Genomic DNA, 24,918 nt, shown 5'->3' with positions numbered 1-24,918 from the left:
AGTAGGCAAGGAAATGAACTTAAACAACAGTTTCAACCCTGTAGGAAAGCTGAAACAAAACAAAAAAATCCCAAATAAAGAAGTTTCTAGAAAGTTATTGTTTTCATCTGTCCTGTGCCCTAACACTTCATAAGAGCAAATATTTGTTGGAGCCCTAACACATGAAGCCTCTCTGGCTTTCTTGAATTCACTAAAGTGTTTCCTGTCAAGGTACTGTCTTAGCAACATGCTGAATGTTGTTTCATTGCTCATTCCTGTTTTTCCACCACCAGTTCTTGGTATGACTGTCACACAGCACCGAGTGGTCCAGATCCACCTTGCGGTCGTACTGTAGGAGCTGTAACAGGGCTGTAGGACGGCTCTTCTCATTACTGAACACGCTTCAGGGAAGACATGTCTACCGCCCCAGCCATCTCCTCATGATGATGTCTTGGGTGACTTGGCTGTAAAAGCACATGCTTGCCCAGAGCTGAGACATGGAGAACGGCCAGCTCGCCCCTCAACTTGTGCCCTGACGAAATGGGCACTGCGGCCGCAGGGGGACGGACGGCAGGGATGTCACTGAGCATCCCCCTCACCTCCAGGCCAGGTGAGGGGCCATGGCACAAGATGGCGCCCACCTCCCCCTCACCCTGCACCTGAGGGCCCCCCCCCAAAACCCTCCTGACCCTGCGGGCGCCCTCCTGCCCCCATGAGGACACACTCAAGCACACACCCTCCCTCAGCACACCCCCTCAAGCCTCAATATGACTGCGAGCACCCTGTGAGGGGCACAACCCCCGCGGGCCAGCCCTGCGCCTGCGCCCGGCCCCTTCCCCTCAGCGGGCGGGCCGGTGGCTGCAGCACCGCCCCCGCCACGGGAGGCTGCGGGGCCGCCATGGAGGTGAGGGCGGCGGGGACGGGGCTGAGGGGACGGTGCGGGAGGGGAAGGCTGAGGGGACGAGTGGCCCCTGCCCGCCGGAGCCGGTGCGGTTCTCCGGTTCTCCTCCCTCAGGGCTCCGGGTTCTTTCTCTCCCCGGGAGTCGCTTGGGAGCGGGTTAGCTCGGAGATGCGCCTTCCCCAGGGGTTAAGCTGCTGTGTTCCCTGCGGAGGGCTTCTTCTAATAAAGTGTGGCAAGGCTGCGAGCTCCTGCGATGGCTGCTTGCTGGCAAGGATGTGCGTAGTATGGAGGGAGAAGGGATAAAGACAAATAAGCTGGTCTTAGATCGGGATGATCACACGGAGTCCTCTAGTTCTTGTATTTTCCCTGTGTCTTACAATGCCGAGAACTATGAGCTCCCAGGAACACTGAAAACCTCATTTTAGCATGAGTTTTACCGCTGTAATATCAGTTGTTCTTGTTGGGGTGACCTTGTGAAGCAGTTGGAGTGGTAACAGCAGGCAGGAATACGGCCCCGTGGAAACTCTGCTGCTGGCTTCAGCACTGTGCGTGATAGCCAAAAGTGCCCCTGATGGTGTTGGCACTTGTTTGCCAAGTGTCAGGTTTGTTTAAAGATAAACCACCAATTGGGGTGTGCCCCTTCTTTTATGAGCTTATTGCATGTAAAAAAAATAATATATCTTTTTCCCATACAGAGTAGTGCTCCACGGCTTGCTTGGAAAGTCTGGTATATGCTCAGGTAACTCTGAAGGTATGCGGTTTGGCTTCTGTTCAAAGCAAAGCTGCTCTCCATGCCTTCCAGATGCTGGATGGAAGCAAGGCAACATACAGCTGTGGAGCTGAACCTCTTCCACGGCGGTCCCAAAGGTAACTGTTTATGGTATTGGCAGCTTTCTGCTTAAAGTGGATTTGGGTGCCTTGGACACTCAAGAGTCCCTTAAAGTTGAGTATTGTCAACCATAATGTTATTTCATGATATGAATGCTGCAAAATTATTCTCCAATGCCTTCAAAAAATAAATTTAGTAATGTGGGGAATTTCCTTTCACTTTCTGATACCTTTCCAGGTAGGAAGATGTTAAAACAGACTAAAAATAATTAATTTGTAATAGCCAATGTGAAAATTCAGTGAGTTCGATGACTTAATTTTAGGTGAAAGTAGAGCAGAAGGGAACAGGAAGAAAAATCGCTCTTGTTCCTGACTTTAAAAACACTTTTTGGTTAATTATCCTCTCTAGAAAAGGCTGCTGGATAATAGGGGAGTGAGTATGTTGCGTAGTCTTTCTTCTAGTGCGAAAAGTCCTTATCTGATCAGTTGTGAGGTGTTGAGTAATAGCAGGAAATGCTTGCCTTGCATTTGTACAAAATGGAAAGCTGTCTTCTAAGAAGTTACTTTCTTTGACTTACGCTTGAAAACCAGCAAGGGAGCTGAGTGGGGTTAGAGGAGCTAATTGGTGATGCAGAGAGAGTCTTCTGAGAGTTCTTGATGCCATCAGATGTGGAAGAGGGTAAGCAGCTTACTGTTTCGTAAGTGGCCCTCAGAACTTACTTGCCCTGTATATCTCCTTAATTTAAAACTGCTCTAGGGGTTAGAGAAGCTTTGAGTAGTTCAGTCAAAGTACTATTACAAGGACTTTTCTCATTTCGAATATGTATGATCTGGAGTTTAAAATAATTTTGCAGCTAAATTTCTACTGCACTGTGATAGAAGCTGTTAAATATGAATTGTCTGTCAGCCGTCAGTCGCATTAACTATCTTGTTTGGCTCTACTGCTGTATGTGGAAGGAAGGAAGATGGTCTTTAGTGCTCTAACCAGTGTGTATGCCATGCTGTCTCAGGCAAAGCTTACAATTTATGCTTACTCGTTAGTCTGATGAAATATTATGACCTATTATATCCTTTTATCTACGCGGCTGCCTCAGAGGCAGGTTATCCTAGAACAAGCAGCAGAAAAGATTACAGTGCATTTTTAAGCCAACTTAAGATTGATTTGCTGTCCTCCCCTATTAACTCATTGCAGGGGCAGCCTTCTTTGCCTTTGTATCTGTCCAGTTGGATAAGAAGTTTTTTCTGTTACTCTGACTGGTAACTAATGTTTTTAAAGAAATGCATCTGTCTCTATTGTAGACACAGACAGATCTCATCAGAGGACCTCTTTTCTACAGAATGAGTGCTAAAATACGCTATTTTCTCTCCACAGCAGGGGGAAAGGAATGCTCTCCATTCCATTAAGGTTCTCTTTCTTCCCCCAGTAATGGTGAAATAATAAATTGGGGTAGAAGGAAACTATATGAAGTAACTTTGTGTCATCCTGCAAAGTGAGATCCACCCATTGCGGGAGGGTTTCACTCAGAACCTTGGAAACCCCATGCGTAGTTGGCAAGGGAAGTGCCTAACTGAGATCAAGAAGTGCTCAATAATATTTCTGTAACTGCCTCTGCTTTAGGTACCATCTCAGTGGTCTCAAGAAGGCTCTGCAACTTGCATGCACAGGAGATAAGGTGACTCTGCTCTTCTGAAAGCGAGGCAGAAGGGAATCACAAAGAGAAGGATGGAGACAGAGAAAAAGGTTGCTGTAACCTTCAGAGTGAAGGATTTTAGAAGGATAGTGTGAGCTGTAACTGTGTAGGTGGTGCAGTAATGCCTGCAGTAAGGCAAAACTTAGAAGTTTTCTCAGACTTGCTCTTTCATGAAATCAGATCACTCAGGCTTCCTGTGGACTTTAGGGTGCTCATTTTAAAATGTTAATGCTCCTGTGTGTTATTGAGAAGGCGTTGGAATGTTTTTAAGTTCCTCCTTCGTCATGGAGAATTCAGATTGATGACTTAAATTACATTAAAAGTTTTCTTGTGGGTGATATAAGAAGTTAACTTGGATAGCTAAGAATGAATTATGGCAAACCACCATAGAGATGAATGAATAGTAGGAATGCTTACTACTTACAGTTTGGAATGAATATCCTTTCTTGATGCAATCCAGAAAGAATATTAAAATAACCTGCCTCTTGATTTGACACAGGGCTGTCCTGAAGAATTGGGCATCCTTCCTCTTCAAACTGTACCTCTTGACCTGTAATGTTACAAGCACCATTAATCACCATGTAATCACTTTACAAAGGTGTCTTTGATTATTATTTTTTTTTTCTGAGCTTCCTGCAGCTGGCAGGTCTTGGCAGGATCAGCACCTGCTGAGTCAGACGTGCTTCATTATGAGCCACGTCTAGAGGAATCAGTGTTGCAGGGGAAGGGAATGTCCAAGAACGACGTGAGGAACTGAATTGGCAGGAAAATGAAACTGAAATCTGTTTCCATTCTGTTTCTTTGCCCAAAGTACTGGATGCTTGAAACTTTAAAGCGGATTAACTTTTTTTTTTTTTTTAAAGAGTTTTGAGTACACGCTTTACATTTGAAATCAGAGTGACAGGTGTGTCATGCTAGTGGAATCAAGGAACTTACTCATGACTGTTTTATTGAATCTGTCAGTAACAGGTTGAACGTGTAAGTATTGACTTTGGAAAGGAGTGTTTATTAACAGAGCAGCTGGATGATGTTCAGAAGGTGCTGATTTGTCTGTTATTCAATTAGTCAATGTAATATTTTCAAATCTCAATTGGAAAAGCTTCATCAGGGACCTCAGTGGGCTTTTATTTGGTCTGAATAAAATTTTTTTGTAGTATCTGTGGGACCATAATATTTCTGTAACTGCACCTGCTTTAGATACCATCTCAGTGGTCAGAAAGCATCTTGAGCCAGCACATCAACTTTGAATTTTTGTTTGTTGAATTCAGGGCCTTGGCCATCCTCTGAATCCACAGAAGATCCCTGATTCTTTTCTTCAGATGGTGTTACTTGAACATCCCTGTCTTGCTTGCTGCTTCCTATGAGTGAAATCAGCACTAGTGGCATCTGTTCTCAGCATCTTGCACAGCTGAATGTCTTCTTACTTGTGTATCTGTTCTATTGGAGATCTAGTTATCTATTTGGCTGCCTTCACAAGACAAACTTTAAGATAGGTGTTACTACGGGACTCTTACAGCTGTAGCTGTGGTGCTGGGTCTTGAGAAACTGTTGACATAGGTTAGGAGCATGATCCTTCTTGTTCGTTAAGAGTAATTCTGTATTTTATTCCTAAAACTGTTAGGGTTCTCCAAAGTTATAACAGCAAGAACTAATAAACACCACAAATCCCTCTACTGTTTTTTCAAGACTAACAATGGGGTCTGTTCTTCAGCCGAAATGCCTGGAACACTGGAAATAATTCTATTTTGCATTCTGTACATACGGCTTACACGTTTTGTAATGTGGGGGGTGTGCATTTGCTGTGTTCCCATGTAGCCCAGCACAATGGGTTCTTGCAATCTCCTGAGACTCTGGGCACTACCCTAATGTATAGAACAATATTTCTGTGATTTTTTGAATGTGTGATTGTGTTCCTTTTCAGCTACAGAACAGCCCGGCTCAAGCAAGACCCAGTTTTGAAGCAGGTGGTAGCACTTGGACTCTCTGCTTAAGCTGCTTCCTCTCTTTGAATTCAAACGCCCAAACCAAGGTATCTGCTTCTTAATAGAACGAGGCATCCGCACTGTGTTCTTCAAATGCTTCCTGGACATGTGTGTGCTTGGTTTTAAAACCCACCCTTCCTTCCTTTGGGAAAGCAGATTAGAATGAGAGAGGGGTTACTTCTGGGTAGTGGATTTTGGCATGTGTGTGTGTGTGGAGTTTTTGGAAGCAAGACGAAAGGTAATGGATGCAGTGAAACTTGTGATTTCTTTTTTGTTGTTCTTCACTTGTCGTTATTTGTGAGCCTTCTTTATGGTAAGTGCTTTTGTTCCTCCTTTTGAACATAGCTGTAGACGCCACAATTGCGAAAGGAAAAGGCTGTAACTATCGCCTTCCCACACAAGCTCTGAATAATGCATATGTTAAATATTGCCTCAACACTGAATTATGATGATAACAACATGCAGGACTTCAACAAAGTTGCAGTTAAGACAAACTTACTCTTTTTCTTTTCCTCACAGTGTGGATTTTGCTGGGTTGTGTTATCCTGTGAGCAGTAATCCTGACCTGTCTGGAAAAGAAGGACAGATCAGAATTGGAACTGTTGCCTATTTCTTCAGCTTTTGTCAGGCTGTTAGTTGGACTGTAGTCTCTTAGAGAGCAGTTTGACTCTCTTACGGTTGAGAGGGACGTAAGAAGTGTTCTTTATCAAAGGTTTGACTAGTCTGCTCCAAACACCAAATGCTGTTCCACTCTCACCTGCCAGCACTCAGCCAGAATAGATTACAAGGTGGGTGGACAAGTTCATTTGTTGGAAGCAGGGGTTCAACGCTTCGGGCCACGTTGTAAAATGACCTTTAAATGACAGAGTGAAGTGTTCCTCTCGGACCTGATGTCTCTGTGGGCTGTTTCCCTCCGGAGCAGTTCATCCAGTCTGGGCTTTCTGTCTGGCAGGGTGAGTTTCCTGAGAGCACCAAGTGTCCTTGTCACAAGAGGTAGTCATGCAGTATGCAAAGCGCCCGAGCAGTGCTTGGATGGCTGAGGCACGCTGTCTTCCAGTGTCATCAGAAACTCCTCGGTATACGGTCACAGAAACACGTTGCTTTGAAAGCTTGAAGAACTCCTAAAGCATTTGCCTGATTTAAAAGGAATTTTATTGTCATTGCAGTCATTAAGCTTAGGACTAGTACCTCATAACACACTGAATAATGAGAATGAAGCTATGATATCTTAAAAGGAAAAGCTGTTTTGGCAGAGAAGGAAACTACACGATGATGTGAAATTGCAGAACGGAAGGGCAAAAAAAAAATAAATCTAATTAGCAAACATTTCATGCATGTCTGATAGCAAATTTGGTCTAGACTATAGGGTAAAAACATCAGCTTTTCAGTAATTTGGTTTCTGTAAAGATGACTATTGAACTTCCTGGTTTCAAGGAAGCGGTTCGCTGTAATTTAGGAATTGAGTCAGACTAAAGGGAATTGAAATAATGCAGTGAGCTATTAAACACCGGTGTAAATACCATAGCCAACTGGCAGGGTGCAGGAGATGGTCGTGAAGAAAGATGTCAGTTTTGCTAAGGTGCAGGATTTGTCTCCTGTTTTTTTCCTAGTTTTTAGTTTCCTTTAAAAGTTCTGAATCCACGTAAAATTTGAAACGCAATAGAACTCTCTGGGTATGACTAAATGACCAGACCCTTTGACAAGTCAATAAAATGACTTGTTTAACACTTTCTGGAAATCAAGCGCCTCCTTCAAAAAGACCAGCTCTTAACTCTGAGCGGCTTCATGTGCATTGTTTTAATCCCAACTCAGAATAATTTCTAATGCAGGATGAAGTGACAGCTGTCAAAGCCTAGCTTTAAAAAGTAAAGTTAAAGTGAAATTATATAAACATCAGTTTGAGTTAAAAAAAATTGTTTCCTCAGAAGTAGGTAAAATGCATGCCTGTATATTTCTTATTGTGTTTCAGGACTTGCATTTGTCTTCCATTGTGATGATCTCTTCGTGCTTTCTGCTTAAGACTTGAAAATTAGGATTTACTGTTGTCATGATGAGATGATTGTGGCTTTGAGTGATGCATTTTTGAGTGGCTCAGTAAGAGAGAGGGCTTTCAAAATAGCATGGCTGTTTGAGACAAGGTATAAGTTCTAAGTGACTTTCATAAGAGCTGTTACTGACAGATATTGACAAGAAAAGTCCCTTTTCTTTGCTTTGCTGTATTGGTAGATTGTTGTGTAATATTTTCTGCCTCAGAATTTCAGTGTTGTAAGAGTACCTTGGAAACAGTGAAAGGCAGAAAAACAGTTAGGAAGTTTAAAAAACAACCTTCTGTTCAAAAAGGCTCTCTGTTAAAGGAGAATTGCCAGAAAAGTTGTTTTTAGGGCTTGCTCTAGTGTCATTGCCAGTGTTCTCAGAATTATACTATCTCTAGGGATCTAGTTCTTTTTTCTGTAATACAAGATCTTTATTAGTGAATTTAGAAATCCCACTGGCTCTATAATGTTTTAGCAGTGCTTCATTTCTGCCTTAAAGAATTTAAGCCATGATTTTCAACTGTTAGCACCAACGTGGCAGGATATTACTGAAGTTATGGAGAAATGCTCGTGTGAGTGCCCTGTGGAGTCATTTAAGCTTCTTGGAGACAGGTTAGCTGTGTGAAGCAGCCTCTGTCAGAAAAGGCGTATGGCACTGCTTTTGTTTAGACCTCCTGTAATTACAAGAGGCTGTTTTTTCTTTTTCTGCCCCATTATCTTGCATCAGTGAATTGTTACCTCTGACTAAGCTATTGTAATATCTGCAGCTGGTAATGCAGGAAAAAGAAAAATCTAAATGCCACAAACGCTGTTCACTTTGGAGCATAGGTTATCCACTGATCTCTGGTTTAGAAAGGGAAATCATGGCTCTATGAGAAATGTGTTGCTGGCCTGTTGTCAGCGTAAGCTGACCTAGGTTGCTCCTCTGACCTGGCGAGTCCTGCGGTTGCTTCGTTTTGCTGGTTTGTTTGAGATGCAATTAAACAAAACCCTTCCCATTCCCCACCTTCCTTCTGCTTGGGAGCTCATTTTCTTAAGCTGACTTGAAAACGTCTGTGGAACAGTAGCATAGCATAGCCTGGCACCCTTAGGAAGGCTGAAAATCCTGTCTTCAGCCTTCCAACCTGAGCTGTTCTACAATTCACGGCATGTTTTATGTTGAGGGTAGCTCATGGTGGTTGCTGGTGAGGTTGTTCCCGTGCTTTGCTCTAGCTTGCTGCGAGAGGAAAATTAACAACAGATTCATAATTACTTTCTTCTGTTTTTACATTTTTTTTTAATCAAGCTTCCCAAAAGCTGGTAATCAGAACTGAAATTGTCTTTTTAGCTTTCCTCTGTTGTTTTGGGGGAGAGATGTCAGCCTGTGATGAAGAACCAGGGAGACTGTTGGATAGCTTAAGGACATAAATGGATGAGTGTGTGTTCATTTTTCTCCTGAAGTAATCAATTGTGTGTTAAGCACCTTTATGTTCTGCCACACAGAGATGGTCAGCAGTCAGCCTCTCCCCATAGCAGACAGTGGGAAAAGAAAAAAGAAGAAAAGAACCCGAGCCACAGATCATGTCCCTGGGAAATTTGAAGGTTGGTGGCAGTTTCTGAGCTTTTAATTAGAATGGTTTGTTTTCTCTCTGTTGTTCACCATTTTAATAGCTAAACATTGCTTTTTGGCCAACATTATAAATCAACATTTCTGTATTACTTTGTCTGCAATGTTTCAGTCTTTGGTCACTTTTTTTTTCTGGTAGCTGTGAAAACTATGCATCCAATTCATGCTTGATTTTTTAATAGGAACAGTGTTTTGACTGACTAGATGTGAGCACAAATGCTGATGTGTTGTCAGTAGAATACAGTTCAGTGAGACAAAACTTGGTTGGTATAAAACTTAGTGGGTAGGTAGCATTTAAGGTAGATGGCAAATTGAGATGGTAGCCATCCTCTGGAGTGAAGTCTTAAAATTTTAATTCTACTCAAAACACTATCTGCAAGTAAATCTGGTGTGGTAGGCATTTTCTGATCAAGGAGTGAAATGCCTCCTGCCTCAACAAAATTAGTTCCAAGTTTTAAATGAAGACAGGGAAGGTGGATGCGATCCTAGCAGTCGGTGAGATAAGATGTTGCCTGTATGAGCAAACTTGTAATTTTGCTGCTGGGATGAAGTAAATCTACTTTAAATTTGCTTGGAAGTTGAGGAGGGGAAAAAAAGTGAAAAATGAAGCATAATTAAGTCTGGCATATCTACTTTCATACTGCATAAATCTATTTTCTGTCTTCATTGCCAAGGGAATTTTCTCAGTTGCTGTCATGTGACGGATGCTCATCAGATAAATAGCTCATCTTGATGGTATTCACTGAAATGCTTTGGCTAATGTGTCCTGTCTGCTGGATTTCTTTGGCAGATTTGTACAAGCTGACTGCTGAACGTCTTGGCGAGGGAGCATATGCAAAAGTTCAGGGTGCTGTCAGCCTCCAAACTGGGAAAGAATATGCAGTAAAAGTAAGTACAGATTAAAAGCAGTGTCACTTCCGCCTGTAACGTGTTTTCTCACTCCTAGAATCTCAGTGAAAACCTGTAATAGTGTGTAATAGCAAAAGCTTTTAGAAAATTCTTGATGCTTGAAATCAACCTGTTTTATAAACATTGATAGATCTGTCATTCTGAGTCTTGTGCCTCCGGAGTAAACCAGAATATCTGCTGCAGATAAAAGTCCCAGACAGTAAATGACGATGTAACAGTTTGATCTCGGGGCCTGCTTTTCTCTCCTGTTCGGATTTGATTGTAGTCCTACCTGTTTTTATCTTGTCTTGTGTTAGAAGAGGCAGTCATTATCTAGGATGGCCTACCAAGTAATGCAGGCTTTTGAGAATGATGCTCTCTGAACAGCAAATACAGACATTTTTCATGTAAAACTATTTTATTTTTTGATGGGGTGAATTTTCTGTAATGCTGTTATATTGGTTGTAAGGGCTCATTTACAGATTTGTGGTTGGCGTGAGTCTCCCCATTTAATTAACAGCACAAGTAGTAATAGAAAAACTTTATGCTTGATTCTTCTGCAAAAAATATAGTCACAAAATTTTAATCCTCTTCGAAAACCTCATCCTGAAGATGCTATAACTTTGTGAAACTGTTGAAATCTATGGTTAGAAATAAGCAGCTACTTTATGAGTTAGACGGGTTCAGATACTGGAGAGATCTGGCTGTAAAAAGGAGAAACCGATCCCAAATAGGGGTGGTGGGAGTATCTGCAGTAATGCCATGAGCAGTCTTTCAGTCTCAGCCTCTGCGGAAAGCCCTTGTCCTTTGCTCTCTTCCAGTCTGAGGAGTGTGTGAAGGCAGGTGACTTCTGATGGCAGTGCAGAAGGGCTTTGAGATTCCATGTATGTCTGCTTTAATACCTTAGGTCCTGCTGCTGGGTCTCTGTGAAACTTGCAGCATGAGCCAATGTCTCTTTCTGTGGCAAATTTACTACTTCTCAGTTAAATGCCTGTAATGATGAATGTCGCCTTTTTCACTGTTCAGTGTCTGATATGACTCAAATCTATTTTTGCCAGAACTCAAAAGGATATCCTTTTGTGCACATCAGAGTTAAAAATGATGCAAGAAAAAGCTTCTGGTAACTGCTCAGTCACTGTGGTAACATGTGGATTTAGTTCCTTTCTTCTCTTCCTGTTCTCATTTCTCCTGGGCTTTGAATGCTTTCCAGAACTCTGCTGACACTGTCAGTAGATGACAGAGAAGTTCAACAGACAGATGTGGAGTATCTCTCTCTGGTGGACATGAATGAGATTCAGGTTCTAGATCAGTTATCCAATTCTAGACCCACGTGCACAATTCCTGCAGTCATTTTCCAAATACGAGCTCTGTCTCTTTCCACAGATCATTGAAAAAAATGCTGGCCACAGTCGGAGTCGGGTTTTTCGAGAAATAGAAACGCTGTACCAGTGCCAGGGTAACAAGTAAGTATAGAGTCTCGTGTTTATTTAAAGTATCTTGAGTTTTTATTTATTTATTTTTGATTTAAACCTCTTTATATGCGATCTGGTTAGGAGCTTTGCAGTAGTCTCCGTAAAACCAGTTGAAAATCAGACTTGACCTGCTCAAAATGAGAATTTCCTCTTACCTGGGAAGTTTAGGGAAATGTTTACAAATGAAGTCACGTAGCTTGATCAGCATCCAGGTCAGTGTAGTCTGACTGTGCTTCAATGATATGTGGCTTTTGTCCAAATAAGGAATCAGCGTTTTGATACTTCCCTTGTGATTTCATCATTGGCAAAAGTCGATCTGGTTAAAGCTGCTGTTGAATGCAACAGTCTTGCCCTTCCTTTCTTAATGTGTGGTTTTGCCTCCTCTTTTGTGTCAGTCCTTCTGCTTTTGCACTGGAACTCTTAGATGAGCTAAAAGCTAATTTAGTTTTCATTTGAATGAGTGTGCTGACTTCACACAGCCACAGGATAAAGCAAATGTAAAGCTGCCAGTCATGTCTGACAAGGAGCGAGAGCCTGCGCTGCCAGTGGCAGCATGCTCTGAGACCAGTTTAAGCCAATTCTGAAACTACTCCTTTAGATGTCTTTGTTCTGTAATTGTTAGAATATATCCTGCAGCTGTTATCTGTAGTACAGTTGTGTAGCTCACATTAAACTTTTATTTTTTATTATGATGCTTAAAGATAATCTAAAACCAAGCTTGTTTACTGAAGTCGTGGGTTTAAGTTGTGCCACAGAAAAGCAGATTAATATTCGTTCTGTGTGCAGTTAAGAGCACACAAGGTCACCCGGTGCATAACTGATTTAAAAACGGCAGTTCTCATGAGCACATGCATAATTCAGATTTTGTATTTTCTATAAGTTTTGAAGAAATCTAACTTCAAGGTTGGACATTCTGAGGGCAACCTGGGATATATATGTTGCACTGCAAAGACTGTATGCTAGCTAAACAGAAGTTAGTCTAAAAATGGCAAGTTATGAACCAAACTTAATGTCATGCTGACAAATGCCTGTCTCCTCCAATCCCTGTGTGTTCTGCCTTGTGATTTCCAGAGAGAAAGAATGCCAATTTAATTATTTTTTTGCTCTTGCCTTCAGCACAAACGCTCTCTTCCAAATGATCGAATACAGCCTATTATTATCAGTTATCTTCCCCTCAATTGAGCAGTAGCAGAAGGCATTCACAATCCTGTCTGATGAAAATTTTGGTGTTTGGCCTGTTTACACTGCTTAAATCTCAGTGTGAATTGGAAATGTGATTTTAATGCTACAGGCAACCAAAGCAACTCGTGTAATTAATACTCTTATTTTTGGTTACTTCTGGCACTTCCTGATTATCCGTAGTGAAACTTTTCATTGCTCTCTTTATGCTGTGCTTCATTCTGCTATTTTTTTTAAAGGAACATTTTGGAATTAATAGAATTTTTTGAAGATGACGCAAGATACTACCTTGTCTTTGAGAAGCTGCGAGGAGGTACTGTCCAGTAACCGTGCCTTTGCTCGTTGAGTCATGTTGTCTTGTTTTTGTCAATGTTTTATAGGAAAATGAAGAGCTTGCTGTAAATGGTTGACAATTTTAAGACAAAGAAGCTGCAGAGTATATACAAAGCTTAAATTATGGCCATTCTTGAGAGATACCTGTGTTTGCAAAAAAGAAATTAGCATATGGATGGATGTGGTGCTGCTGTTGCAATCCCTCTCAATAGCTAAGTGATAGAAATACCAGCTCTACTAAAGCAGAGCTTTGCTTAGAGTACCTTCAGGCAAAGTACCATTTTGACAGCAAAAGTGCTAAAATTTAGCTTAGTATACTGAAGTTGCACGACTCAGTAGTCTTCCTCTTTTTTTTCTCTGAAACGGATTTTGGAAGATACTGGATGACATTTTAGTTTCTGAGGAATGCTGAAGAGGTGGTACAACCATGGCAGGAGTGCCCTACTATTGTTTTTGTTTGTAGGATTTTTCTATGAGTGCTGAATATAAAGTCTGGAGAATATGTTTCCATTGACACAATTCTTACCTGAGAGAGTTTGGAATATCAGCTGTATTCAGAAGGTTTATTCTGAAGTAAGCCTGCTTAGTGAAATGAGCATGTCAGGTGGCTCAGATCTGTTTTCTGCAAAATCTGTGGGCTTTTCCTGAAGGATGGTGACATTCAGGAACTGTTACCACTTCCTAAAGCTGCAAAGAACAACTAACTATACCAGGAAAATCCTTTGAACTCTGTGCCCTGAAGAAATCTCTGTTAAGCTCAAAAGTGGTGTCATCAGCAAGGGAAGCCTTGTGTCTTTGAGATCTGATAATCCAGTCCAGATTGGCCTTCCTCCGGGCATCTGAAATGCTATTTCAAAGCACATCTGAAGAGTTTCTTTGTCCATCCTTCTTTCTGACTGTCTCTGCCAGCAAACATCTTTCCTTTTTCCTGTCTGATTCCTCACTGTGGAGGAGTGGCGGCAGCATTGATGGTGTAAGAATAAGATATCTCACAACAGAGTATGGCAGGTTTCCTTCCACATCTAGAATTTAAGATTAAAGACAAAATCACCTGAGGTATAAAATGTTTACTGTATTCAGAGCTAATCACAAATGTCAGTTACTTCTTGAAATTTTCTGCCTGATTGCTGTAATAAACATAGCTCTCTGGGTAACGAAATGGAAGACAGTAGTTAGGCTATTTAATATGGTTGGATCTCTGGATTATGTGTAGTTAGTTTTTAAAGATTTCTTTTTTAATGTTTTGAGAAGATTGATGAAATTCACTTAAATATAAGGGGGAAAAAAAGCCTTTTTCCTTTCTTAAAGAGTTACCAACGGTGCTCTGAGCAAGTTACCAATCCTTCAGTATGCTCATAGCCGAGTTCTTCTCAGATGTCACATCCCTGGGCAAATTTTGCCTCAAGTTACTGTGTGAGCCTTACCTTGATGTCAGTGGGAATTGTGTATTTGCAGGTAGAATGTCTTTTCATTTTGATGATATTGAGACAAAAGTAACCTTTCTAAATGGTTTCTCTCTGGCCCTGTTCATACTGACGTCAGTTTTCCTTCTACTGCAGACCAGTAATGGCAATTGTATTTTAACCCTCTATTCACAGTATTTTCTCAGCACAGGCAGCATTTGTACTAAGGTTTCCTCTTCCACCTGTTACTCTTGCAGGCTCCATCCTGGCCCATATCCAAAAGCGGAAGCACTTCAATGAACGAGAAGCTAGCAGGGTAGTGAGGGATATTGCCTCAGCTCTAGATTTCCTTCATACAAAAGGTAAGAGAAGGCTGTCACCATCTTCACTAGTGGATATTGTGTATTAGGATATGAAACTCGTTTTTATCCGCAAGTGACCAGCTTTAGCTTAGCTAGCATTTCTGTTTCCAGCCATGTCAGATGACTTGTGTTTTCCTCTATAATGATCTTTTCATAATGTGTTAAGATGGTATAGCCTTTTGAAGAATCAAAGATAAATAAGCAGCCAGGGAGAATTACCATTAGGGTTAAACTCTTTGCTTGTTCATGTTACCTAATTAACATGTAAAGATTGCTCAAAAGGGAGCTGATTTTCTTTTTAATTTCCTCCTCTTTCAGATCTATAGGGATGCTTTTCTTTGTGTTTACCTCAAGTTTCTGCTGGTTACAAGACCTCTGTATTAGCTTTTGGTCTCCACATTCAGGTCCCTACTGTTGAGTAAGAGACCTGCAAGTGAACCATTGTCCTTGTTTGGAGATGCTCTCATTTAATTAGGGATATGTTCAGATTTAAAAGTAGTTTATGAAGAGTTCTTTTACTTTAAAATCTTTTCCTCCTGTTTTTTCTACCTTGGAGTACTCTTGGTTCATTTCAAAATGTCTGTGTGCATCTTAGGGTATGTGTTCAAGTGGGATGTGGTAGATACGTGTCCAGATATCTGGTGCTGCATAGATTAAGCAGATTTACTTAATGTTTGCTTTCATTTCATTACAGTGACTACCTCTGAATAAAGTGACATATAATTGAAGGCTATGTTTATTGTTTATTTTGGTAAACTCTCTGCTCATTTTGACACTTTTATTAGACAGATTTTACAGGTCATCGGCAGGTCTGCTTGGTGTCGAAATTGAGTGCTGGCTTCAGTTCAATAAAACATTTAGTTGTAGGCTTTACTTTAAAGTCGCAGGACTGCTCATGTGCTTGAGAAGTTGAAATTATGGTATTTCAACCTTGATAGGTTGAACCTGTTGAAAAGAGAGCATAGCAATGCATAAGGAATAAATAAAGTGGTAAAACTGAGGAATATGGATCTTGTTGCATGTCATGACTATGATATCAGAGGTTAATTTCAATGTGAGGAAAAAAATAATTTGGATTAGGAAACTTGTTAATCTCCATAGCCTGGCCATGCAACGACTCAGAGTTCTAAACCTGTAGAAAATGTGGTCTTTGAACACCCATGTTTAGAAGATTTTGACTTTGAGTTATAAGGTGAATAAGAAACAGGAAACTTCGACTGGACATGTGGAGAAACTAATATTCAGTGTTTTAGTGCTGTAGGAGGTAGCGTAACAAATGAAAGTCCAGGAATGCTCTTCAAGCATACTTAACATCTACTCAGCTAGTATCTTCTTGCACTTCTCTCAGAGCATTTGGTTTTGATTCCCCATTCCCCCAAACAAAAGGGGTGTGATTCATTAAAATGGCTTTAGAGCAGCAATAGACTTTCCTTCTTGCCTGTTGCTGGGAATTGCTACAGTGGGGACGTCTTGCAGAATTGGCTGCTGCAACATGCCCTTTCATTTTATTGTTCTCTTTATGGTTCTTCCGTGTCACATTAAAATAATTAGTAAGTAGCATACAGAACGCTAAAGTAAACAGGAAATTAAAGCGGTTTTATTGCACAGCTTAGCAGTGAAGTGCTACAGCTAGATGCTTTAAAAAAAATAATAAAAATTTGAATGAGGACAACTAATTTTTTTTGCTAGTAGTAGTTTAAAACTCAGCTGGATGATCATACTGCCTTACACCCACTTGGGGTATGTGTGCTTTATTACTAATAATCCACCGGAGGAGTGTTTAAAGGCAGTTGTTTTCTTTTCTCAGCGCTGTATGTGACTGCAAAATAAAACCTTATATAATCAGACATTTGAATTCAAGCTATAATACAAAAAAGCACTGTTAGGTTTCATATTGCAAGCTAAGCTAACTGCTGGGGGTTCTGTCAGCCTTGCTGTAAATGTCAGCATGGGCCATCCTGATGGATGTTGGTCGTGTTTCCCCTCTTCCATGCATAAACAATGTGAACTTTGTCATTCTGAAAGCTGATTCCTTTGATCAGTGCTATGCTATGATACCAGTGTTGTATTTTAAGTCATGTCTTGTGGTTTGTGCTGAAAAAGATTGGAACCTTAACCAGAAATTGGTGGGATACCTTGCTACAATACTTACCTCATGCTATAGAGCAGTAGCAAGCGTGCTTGGAGTTGCAGGTTTTTTAAGCAAGACTGGAAGGTGGTTAACAGCCAAATTGCTCACTTGATCTTATTTTTGCTGCTTGTTTTCTGCCCTCCAGTCTTGTTTGATCATATTAAATGGAGAACTGCCAGCAAAGTGTGTTTAGGCAATTGAAGAACCGCTTTGACCACAAAGAACCACCATTGCCTGTGAATTGTGCAGATGAATACTTTGTGTTTCTCAACTGGGTCTGCCTTTTGTGGTAGCCATTGAGTGAATGAAGGAGCCCTCTGGTTGTTCTCCTTTACCCTTTTCTTCTGCATCTCACACCAAAGCCTTTATTTTTATTTTTGCCTCAGAAATTGATATGTAGCTGTACATGGCTGTTAAAGGGGTTATATTTTCATCTGGGAGCTCAGTGTTTTCTTCTGGGAAGTGCGTCTTAGGTACTGTCTGTACTGGTAGGAGTTCAGTAAGTTACCAAATGATCCCTCTGGAAAGAAGGAGCTTCCTGTAGAAGGTACAAATATCCCTTTACTAAATTGTGCACACAAGAAAACTTTCCTACAGGTCAAGTCATCTTAATAAGCTATTTTTAATTAGCATATTTACTTTTAGGGTAGGTCAAAACGTTCCAGTGTTAGCAGGTTCTTATTTGCTTGATTGACATTTATGTACATTTAAGGATGATAAAGGCATAGAGGGATGCAATGGTTGCTTTTTACAAATAAGCATTGCAGTTCGGTTATTTGCTCTGTCATCACAGGATGTGTGTGTGTAAACTCAGGCCTAGAGTATTTTCTACACCACTTTCTAATACAGGGGAGTAATGAGAAGTAAAACAGGAGAGTGTTTTCTGTAACAAACATTTGTGCTCTTGTTTAGGTATTGCTCACAGGGATCTGAAGCCTGAAAACATCCTGTGCGAATCTCCAGAAAAGGTGCTGCTCCGGTCTCTCAACTTACTGAAGTGTATTTTTTTTAACTTAGTTTCCAAAGCCAGTGCTTACATTCTATCTGTTCTCTTCTTGAAGATTTCTGAATCAATTAGTGAATCTCAACTAAATTTAACATAAATAAGCCTGAAAGATGCTAAGTTCTTCTGTGAGCTGTAAAAATGCAAGCATCTGGCTAGATGATAAAAAGCCAGCTGCTTTCAGAGGGGGCATGGCAATTACAGCTTAGCGTCATCTGTACTGAGGCAGTACCCAGATGGACAAGCAACATCTGCAGTCCTGCTGGTCACATTCTGTATAGTTCCCAAACTGCTCCAGTGTGGAGCCAACCAAGTAGAAAAATAAGGTGGTGGGATGTGGGAGCAGTTGGGGCAGATGAGGTAAATGCAAGGGGTAGAATATCAGGGTAAGAATGGGTTTCACTAGGCCTGCTGCTGCAGAACAGCTTGTATTCTGTCCTGAGTTTTTCCATGTGATGCTGTGTTCACACATACTGCGTTAGTCCTCATCTTCTGAATCTCGTAATATTTTGTCTTGTTTTTAGGTATCGCCAGTAAAAATATGTGACTTTGATCTTGGTAGTGGAGTGAAGCTGAATAGTGCATGTACTCCCATCACTACTCCAGAACTAACAACACCGGTAAGAGACTTATTTTGGCTTCATGTTTCTCCCATTCCACCATAAAACAAATTTTCACGTCTCCAGAGGAAAGCTTCCAAAAGGCTTACTACATCAACACTGAGTGGTGTGGATAGTTCATTTAAAGCAGGCATATGTTAAAAAAGAAAAAAAAAAAAAAAAAAAAAAAGGTAAGGAATAAAAAAAACAAACACCACTACCAACAAAAACTACCTGTGAGTTTTGTCTTGATTTAGCCCTCCCTTTGAAAATTTGCTCGGATTTGGTTTTCTAGTGTGGATCAGCAGAGTACATGGCACCCGAAGTGGTTGAAGTCTTCACGGAGGAGGCCACGTTCTATGACAAGCGGTGTGATCTTTGGAGCCTGGGAGTGATTCTGTACATCATGCTCAGCGGTTACCCCCCTTTTGTGGGCAACTGTGGCACAGACTGTGGCTGGGACAGAGGAGAAGTCTGCAGAGTTTGCCAGGTGAGTGCATGTACAGGGCACGCTTGAGAGAGTGCACTTAGCCTCATGAATGTAGGGTGTAAGAGTAGCCATAGTGCCAGTGCTGAAGAGTTGTGTGTGTAACAGAACCAGACATGTGGGAAGATAAGCCCACACTGAGAATTAAGGCTGGTGACATGGCTTTAAACTAAAGGAGGGGAGATTTAGATTAGAGGTTAGGAGGAAATTCTTCACTCAGAGGGTGGTGAGGCACTGGAGCAGGTTGCCCAGAGGTGGATGCTGAGCTCCAAGAGAGCAGGGCCTGAATTTTTTCGTTCTTAAAACTGAGTACGCTGACTTCACTGTTTCTGTGGGGAGAGAGTTGTCAGCAGCGAGTGTATCACGGCCATCTGAGGATGTGCTGAATCACTGTGGAGCTGCCTCTCACTCTCCATTGACTCAGGAAGGAGACCGCATGGTTTCAGCTATCACTCACCACGTTAGGTGGATAAACTTGAGTAAGAAGAAAGCCACCTGAGAAATCATCTGGTTGCATTCTAGTTGCCGTTTAAATTAATTTTTCTCTTTTCCCAGAACAAGCTTTTTGAGAGCATTCAGGAAGGCAAGTATGAATTTCCCGACAAGGACTGGTCACATATATCCTCTGAGGCCAAAGATCTCATCTCAAAGTTGCTGGTTCGTGATGCCAAAGAGCGGCTTAGTGCTGCTCAAGTTCTGCAGCATTCGTGGGTTCAAGGAGTACGTATTCCCAGTTACCATTTTTAAGGGTTATCTTCTTCATGAGTCGTAAACAAGCTGCTTCCTCCTTCTAAACATTTAGTAAAGATACTGCATGCTTTAACACTCATATTTTGATTAAATTATTTCCAGTGGCTTTATTCTTCCTGAAGCAATGTGCGGTAAATATTTTGATGACTCTGTCAAGCTTTAAGTATTTTTTTTAATTATCTCTTTATGTGTTTTAAATGGCTGTCTTGTGGATACCAAACACTGCAGCGCACGCGTTATGGTGTTACTTTTTAATACGGTAATACAGAACACTAGTAGATACGGTTTTAAAAGAACATTAGTATCTCCTTTTGCTGTAGTTTCCAGTTCAGGAAATGACAGGTAGACCCTATGGAGAGCTTCCCAAGCAAATGGTGCAATCTTCTTGTGAGGGGAAAGATGGCTTAGGAATATGTCAACAGTGATTTGTAAATCCAGAGCAAAGTAGTTAATATGCAATATCCATTTGTTGTAAGTCTGGGCAAGTTGCATGATTTTTAATCATTAGAAGCTTGGTTCCCAGCTACTAACACATAACTAACTTTTCTTAACTGCTTCTTCTAGGAGGCTCCTGAAAGGGGGTTACCTACCCCTCAAGTTCTTCAAAGGTAATCACTTTTTCTTTTTTTAATGTCTATTGATGTCTATAAACCTGGTCAAGAACTGTTACTGAAGGAATGGGGACGGATAAGAGGTGACAAATCAGGGATAAGATCCCTGGTTAATGGTGCTACTTCATAAATGTGACAGCACTCATTTTGTTAAGAGTATCAGAAATATTAAAGCTGTGATTTTTCTTTATAACCTAATCTTGCTTGTTCATGGGAAAGGCGTTTCCTGTGGAGCATGGCTAATCTTAGACTCAAATAATGATGGTTTTGGCAGTTTGCTGCCCAGGAGGGGGAAAAAGGCATAAAGGCGTGTGTTATCCAAAGAGACTACGTTTTGATGGGTGAATAATCATCATATGTGCAGACTCGCATCTGACTTCCACTGGAGTTGGTGGTAATCACAGTAGCAATTTAACTGTGAGCAGGGCAGGATTCATTTAAAGAGGATGGCAGAGTTTGTATGCCAGAGGGTCTGAGTCACACATCTGTTTCCATTTCTACGTCTGCCACTGGTGACTCCAGGTTCTTTATGCCCTCAGAAATGCATTTCCTGAAGCCAGGTGTGCAGTTTTAGTGGGATTGCAGATCTCTGAAGAAAGACAGCATTGCCCTGTGTGCTTGTCCTTTTTTAACGTGTGCTAGCCAAGTGGCTACCTGGCTTTACATGGGGAGTCCTTGGCAGACTGAGGACTAGAGCTGTAGCTGTTTGCAACGCCTGTGTGTTTCTGTTATGTATTGCTGGTTGTCACAACGAGGAGAGATGCACGTAATAACTGGTCATTTTGCCTCCTCTGTCAATATTTTGATAAGAGAAAGAAAACTGCCTGGAAATGCATATTTTTATCTGAGGGTAACCAGCTCCAGTGACTCTGTGTGTGTTGTAACTGCTTTCTCCTTTTCCCCCGAAAGGAACAGTAGCACGAAAGACCTCACGCTTTTTGCTGCTGAGGCTATAGCCCTTAACCGCCAGTTGTCTCAACACGAGAACGAGCTCAGCGCAGAGCAGGAGAGCGTTGCCCACGCCGTGTGCTCCATGAAGCTTTCTCCTCCGTCCAAATCCCGCCTCGCCAAGCGCAGAGCAATGACACACGCCACCAAAAACAGTGACTTTCAGCCAGTTCCCCATAAAGCCTTTTAAACTTCTTTCCTGTTACGGGTTGGCAAGATCAGCCTGTTTTCTTACGTGGATTTTCGGTACTGATAAAAGCATCTCTGCTTCTGACTCTGATTAGAAGCTTGCTCTTGTGATGTGCTTTGTAACTTTAAGGGGATAGCTTTTTATGGGAGTGTTTTTGCCTGTCAGATTTGGTGCATTAAGATAATTTAACTGATCTTTTTAAGCTAGAGAAGATGGGTTTGCTGCTGTATTATCTGAGGTGATAAATCACAAACCTTTCATATTTTCTTCTTAGAAGAACACGCTTTAAATTTCAAATTTGAAAACATCAGGGGGAGAAATACTTTCTTGCTTTGCCTGGCAGAGCATAAAGTTTACATATCTATGGCTGCACTCTTTGCTGGCAGATCTTGCAAGGTGCTGCTGTTGGTGTCAGCAGCGGGGACTGTTCTCAACCAACAGTGCCCTAATTCTCCATCTGTAGACTCAAGAAGTGAAGGTGACTGGATGGATCTCTGTCTCCATACCTTCACTGGGCTTAAATTTTATGTGGATGATACTGCAAAGGTGCATGGGTCTCTTGGGCTTGTAGAGATGAGGAGGAATTTGTTGCTTTTTTATCCTGTTGGTAGTTTGTATCAGCATATGGGATAAATGTTGGGGGTATTTTGTTATTTTTCTGGTGTCTTGTTCTCAACTACAGTGTACTTCATATCATCCCATTTTTTTGTCCAGTGCCCCCTTCTCTTACAGTTATACTCTCAAGTCTGATAACCAAAGTATAACAGATGAATTCATATTTAATATCTGTTTTTTCTGTATTAATGCTATCCTCAGTTATATCTTCCTTTCTGGAAATTCATATTCCTTCAAGTCCTTTTGTATGCGTTACTTGGAGTTAACGTGAATGGACAAGCTTGAGTGACCTTTGGTGTGTGAATAATTCAGGGTTATCAAATGCAAAGGTACGTTTGTGCAAAAACAGTGCTGTAGCTGTGGCATTCTGCCTCCCGTAGTCACCTCTGGCTGGGTGGCCAGATTTCAGGTTCCAGCTTCAGCACTGTGATGCACCAGGGGTCGGGAGTAATTTGGGTGGCTACTGGCTGAAAAGCTGAAGATTTTGAGTGACCAAGGTGAGGTGTCCATTGAGAAGGACGTGGCTGTGGAGCACTTTCTGAAACATAAGCTGTGATAGTCGGGCTGGATGCTCGATGTGACGCACCTTAACCTTGCCAGCCATTTCTGAAAACATTTGCTGGGGCATCATGCGCAGGGTGGAGAGGGGTAGGAGGAGGGCCCCCAGTGTCAGCACAAAACACTCGCAAGGTGAATGAGAAGGAGTGAAGTGGCTGCTCCAACAAGTGCTTGGAAATAGAGAAGTCAAGGCTGAATGTCTCTGCATGGGCTGTTCAGAGCAGTTTTACATTATATTTTATCAGTGTGCGTGCAAGCTATTTTTATACAACATGCTGTATTTTGTGACTAATATTAAAGGTGTTCTTATTTAAAAAATTTTATACGTTGTGCCAGTGGATTATGAAATGTATTTTGCTTTGTTTTTATTAAAATATTTTAAGTTATGGATTTAACGCATTTGAGAATTTGTGTGTTTTTTCTCTTGTTTTTTTTTTTGGTGACACAAATTACGAATTACTTGTTTAATTCTCTGTGTTGCTGGATTTAAGACATACTCTGAAGATTAAGTATACTCTTCACTTCTATGACTGTTGTTTTATTGGTCTCTGGAGCTCCTGTGATCTCAGCTTTGTTTGGCTGAGATCCTTCTGACCTTCATAAAATATCAGATAACTGAGGGCCTGTGAGCTTAGGAACTCGTCTGCCCAGTTACATTTTGTGTTCTTCCCTTTTGGTTTGTGTAAGCAAAAAGACTGAAGGTTGGCCGGGAGGGGTGGTGCGATGCAAAATACTCCTGGATGGATCCTCAAAGCCTGTCAGACTCCTGAAGCTGAAGCAGGAGCATTAGCATGGAGCTGTGCAGTGGGGACATTAACTATGCTGTTTGTCTGGAGCCAGAGGGGTCTGGTAGCTGTGGTAATGCCTTGGTAAGTGCTCCTGTGTGGGCTCTGCTCTGTGCATGCTGCTACTCACTGCTGGTAGAGGTAGCCCCCAAGAGAGCAACTTGGTTCAAAGACCAAAGCTGCTATTGCTGTGTTCTCGGGTGACCTGTTACCAGCCCTTGTTCCCTTTTCTCTCTTTAAAAGCCAGCACGGAAAGTGAATCCCATGCATGTGAATGCATAGGGAGGAAAAAACTGGCTTGCTGGCCAGGTTTGCTTTCTTTTTACAAGAGAGCATGGGAGAAGAGGTTGAAATGTCCAAAGAGAACCTTTAGTTTGGGGCTATTTTTGCTATTGCCTTTGGCTAGTAGCATTACCCTACAGAGACTCCTCATCCCTTCACAGCCGCAGCCAGGCAGGTCTGAGCGATGCCGTTCCCAGGCAAGCAAGTACTCCTCTGGGCTTGAAGCCTCCTGTGTGAAGGGAAAGCTTCAGCTGTTGATGTGTGCTGTGCAAAGGATTTTAAGCGCTGGTGTGTGAAATGCTGGAAGTGCTGAGCAGGACTTGCACTGAATGGTTACACTTTGCCTGAAGGTTATGCCGAGCCTCTCGACTGATGGCTTGCGGCCCCATCTGGCTCTCATGGTGCTCTCAGCTGCCTTGGATGCTGCCAGCAGCCGCCTCCACGTGTGACCTGTATTAGAGCATCTTTGCTCCCCGCTGGTACGTACTTGCAAACTCATCTGTTCAGGGCTTGAAGGTAAAATATTGGGCTTCGTACTGAAGAGCTAGAATCTGGTCATGCTTTCCTTCAAGGCATTAATCTCTGGCAGAGAGGGAGGCTGACAGCTGGTAGCAGTACATGCCAAAGCTGCGTAATGGTAGGAGCTAAGAAAACCTCCCCAGACATGGAAAAGGTGTTGATTTAAGCCAATTGTTCTGTTGGCAGATGTAAACTAGTTCTGACTGCTTCTTGCTGAGCAGTTTTTGAGGTTCTTTGGAGGTTTATGGCTTGTAGTCCATACAAGTTTGCATGGAGAAGGCTGTTTTGCCCTAAAGGTAGTCGGTGTGAGAGGTGGGATGCATTGCTGCTGGTGTGTCCCTGTATGGCTCACCTGCAACAATCAGCTCAGTCTGTGTCAAGCACTGGGTTTTGTTTCCTTTTCCAGAAGTCTGAACAGAACGGGAATCCCAAACCCTACAGCAGGCCCTGCATTTGTGCTCACCTTCCTTCCAAAGGCAGTCTTCCCACCATGTCCCGATCAGGTGCGTTAGTTCAGGGCTTTAAAACCACCTGCTTCTCGTCCCTTCTTCCCCTGGTAGGAGGGGTAGCACAGAGCACAGGAGGCCTTGTAGTGATACGTGATACAAAAAAGACTCCTCAGTAGTACTGATTTCACATCTCTTTGCCTCAAACTGAGAATCGAAGTCAGATTCAGCTGCTGGTCTAACAGGGCCCCCCTTGTCACAGAGGCCTCTTTCCCCTCTGATCTTTATCTTTCAATTACAGCTGAGTTTTCTTTAGGCTTTACATCCCCAGCAGGCC

General features: G+C 41.9%; 1 protein-coding gene across 2 annotated transcripts; it reads left to right on the top strand.

Annotated features, from left to right (window-relative positions):
- Positions 1-858: 858 nt before the first annotated feature.
- On the top strand, positions 859-22,976 carry MKNK1 (MAPK interacting serine/threonine kinase 1). Of its 2 annotated transcripts, XM_082766307.1 has the most exons (14): positions 859-883; positions 1,576-1,747; positions 5,321-5,428; positions 8,897-8,995; positions 9,811-9,908; positions 11,292-11,371; positions 12,799-12,872; positions 14,553-14,657; positions 17,701-17,756; positions 18,316-18,411; positions 18,686-18,880; positions 19,433-19,597; positions 20,192-20,235; positions 21,148-22,976. In XM_082766307.1, the coding sequence occupies exons 4-14, from the start codon at positions 8,899-8,901 to the stop codon at positions 21,374-21,376; spliced, it is 1,239 nt and encodes a 412-aa protein (XP_082622433.1). In that variant the 5' UTR covers positions 859-883; positions 1,576-1,747; positions 5,321-5,428; positions 8,897-8,898; the 3' UTR covers positions 21,377-22,976. The 2 variants fall into 2 exon arrangements, with proteins under 2 accessions (XP_082622433.1, XP_082622432.1); XM_082766306.1 differs by lacking the exon at positions 5,321-5,428.
- Positions 22,977-24,918: the final 1,942 nt, after the last annotated feature.

Source organism: Aythya marila (genome assembly GCF_965140915.1).
Source record: "Aythya marila genome assembly, chromosome: 8".
Classification (NCBI taxonomy): Eukaryota; Metazoa; Chordata; class Aves; order Anseriformes; family Anatidae; genus Aythya; species Aythya marila.
This window is presented reverse-complemented; position numbering and strand designations above follow the sequence as displayed.

What these genes read in the sequence shown, in the direction of transcription:
- MKNK1 (XM_082766306.1), top strand. Translation starts at nt 1,672, where the DNA reads ATGCCTTCCAGATGCTGGATGGAAGCAAGGCAACATACAGCTGTGGAG. An exon ending in TGTCCCTGGGAAATTTGAAG is followed by an intron (nt 8,996 to 9,810) that starts GTTGGTGGCAGT and finishes TTTCTTTGGCAG; the next exon opens with ATTTGTACAAGCTGACTGCT. An exon ending in ACCCCTCAAGTTCTTCAAAG is followed by an intron (nt 20,236 to 21,147) that starts GTAATCACTTTT and finishes TTCCCCCGAAAG; the next exon opens with GAACAGTAGCACGAAAGACC.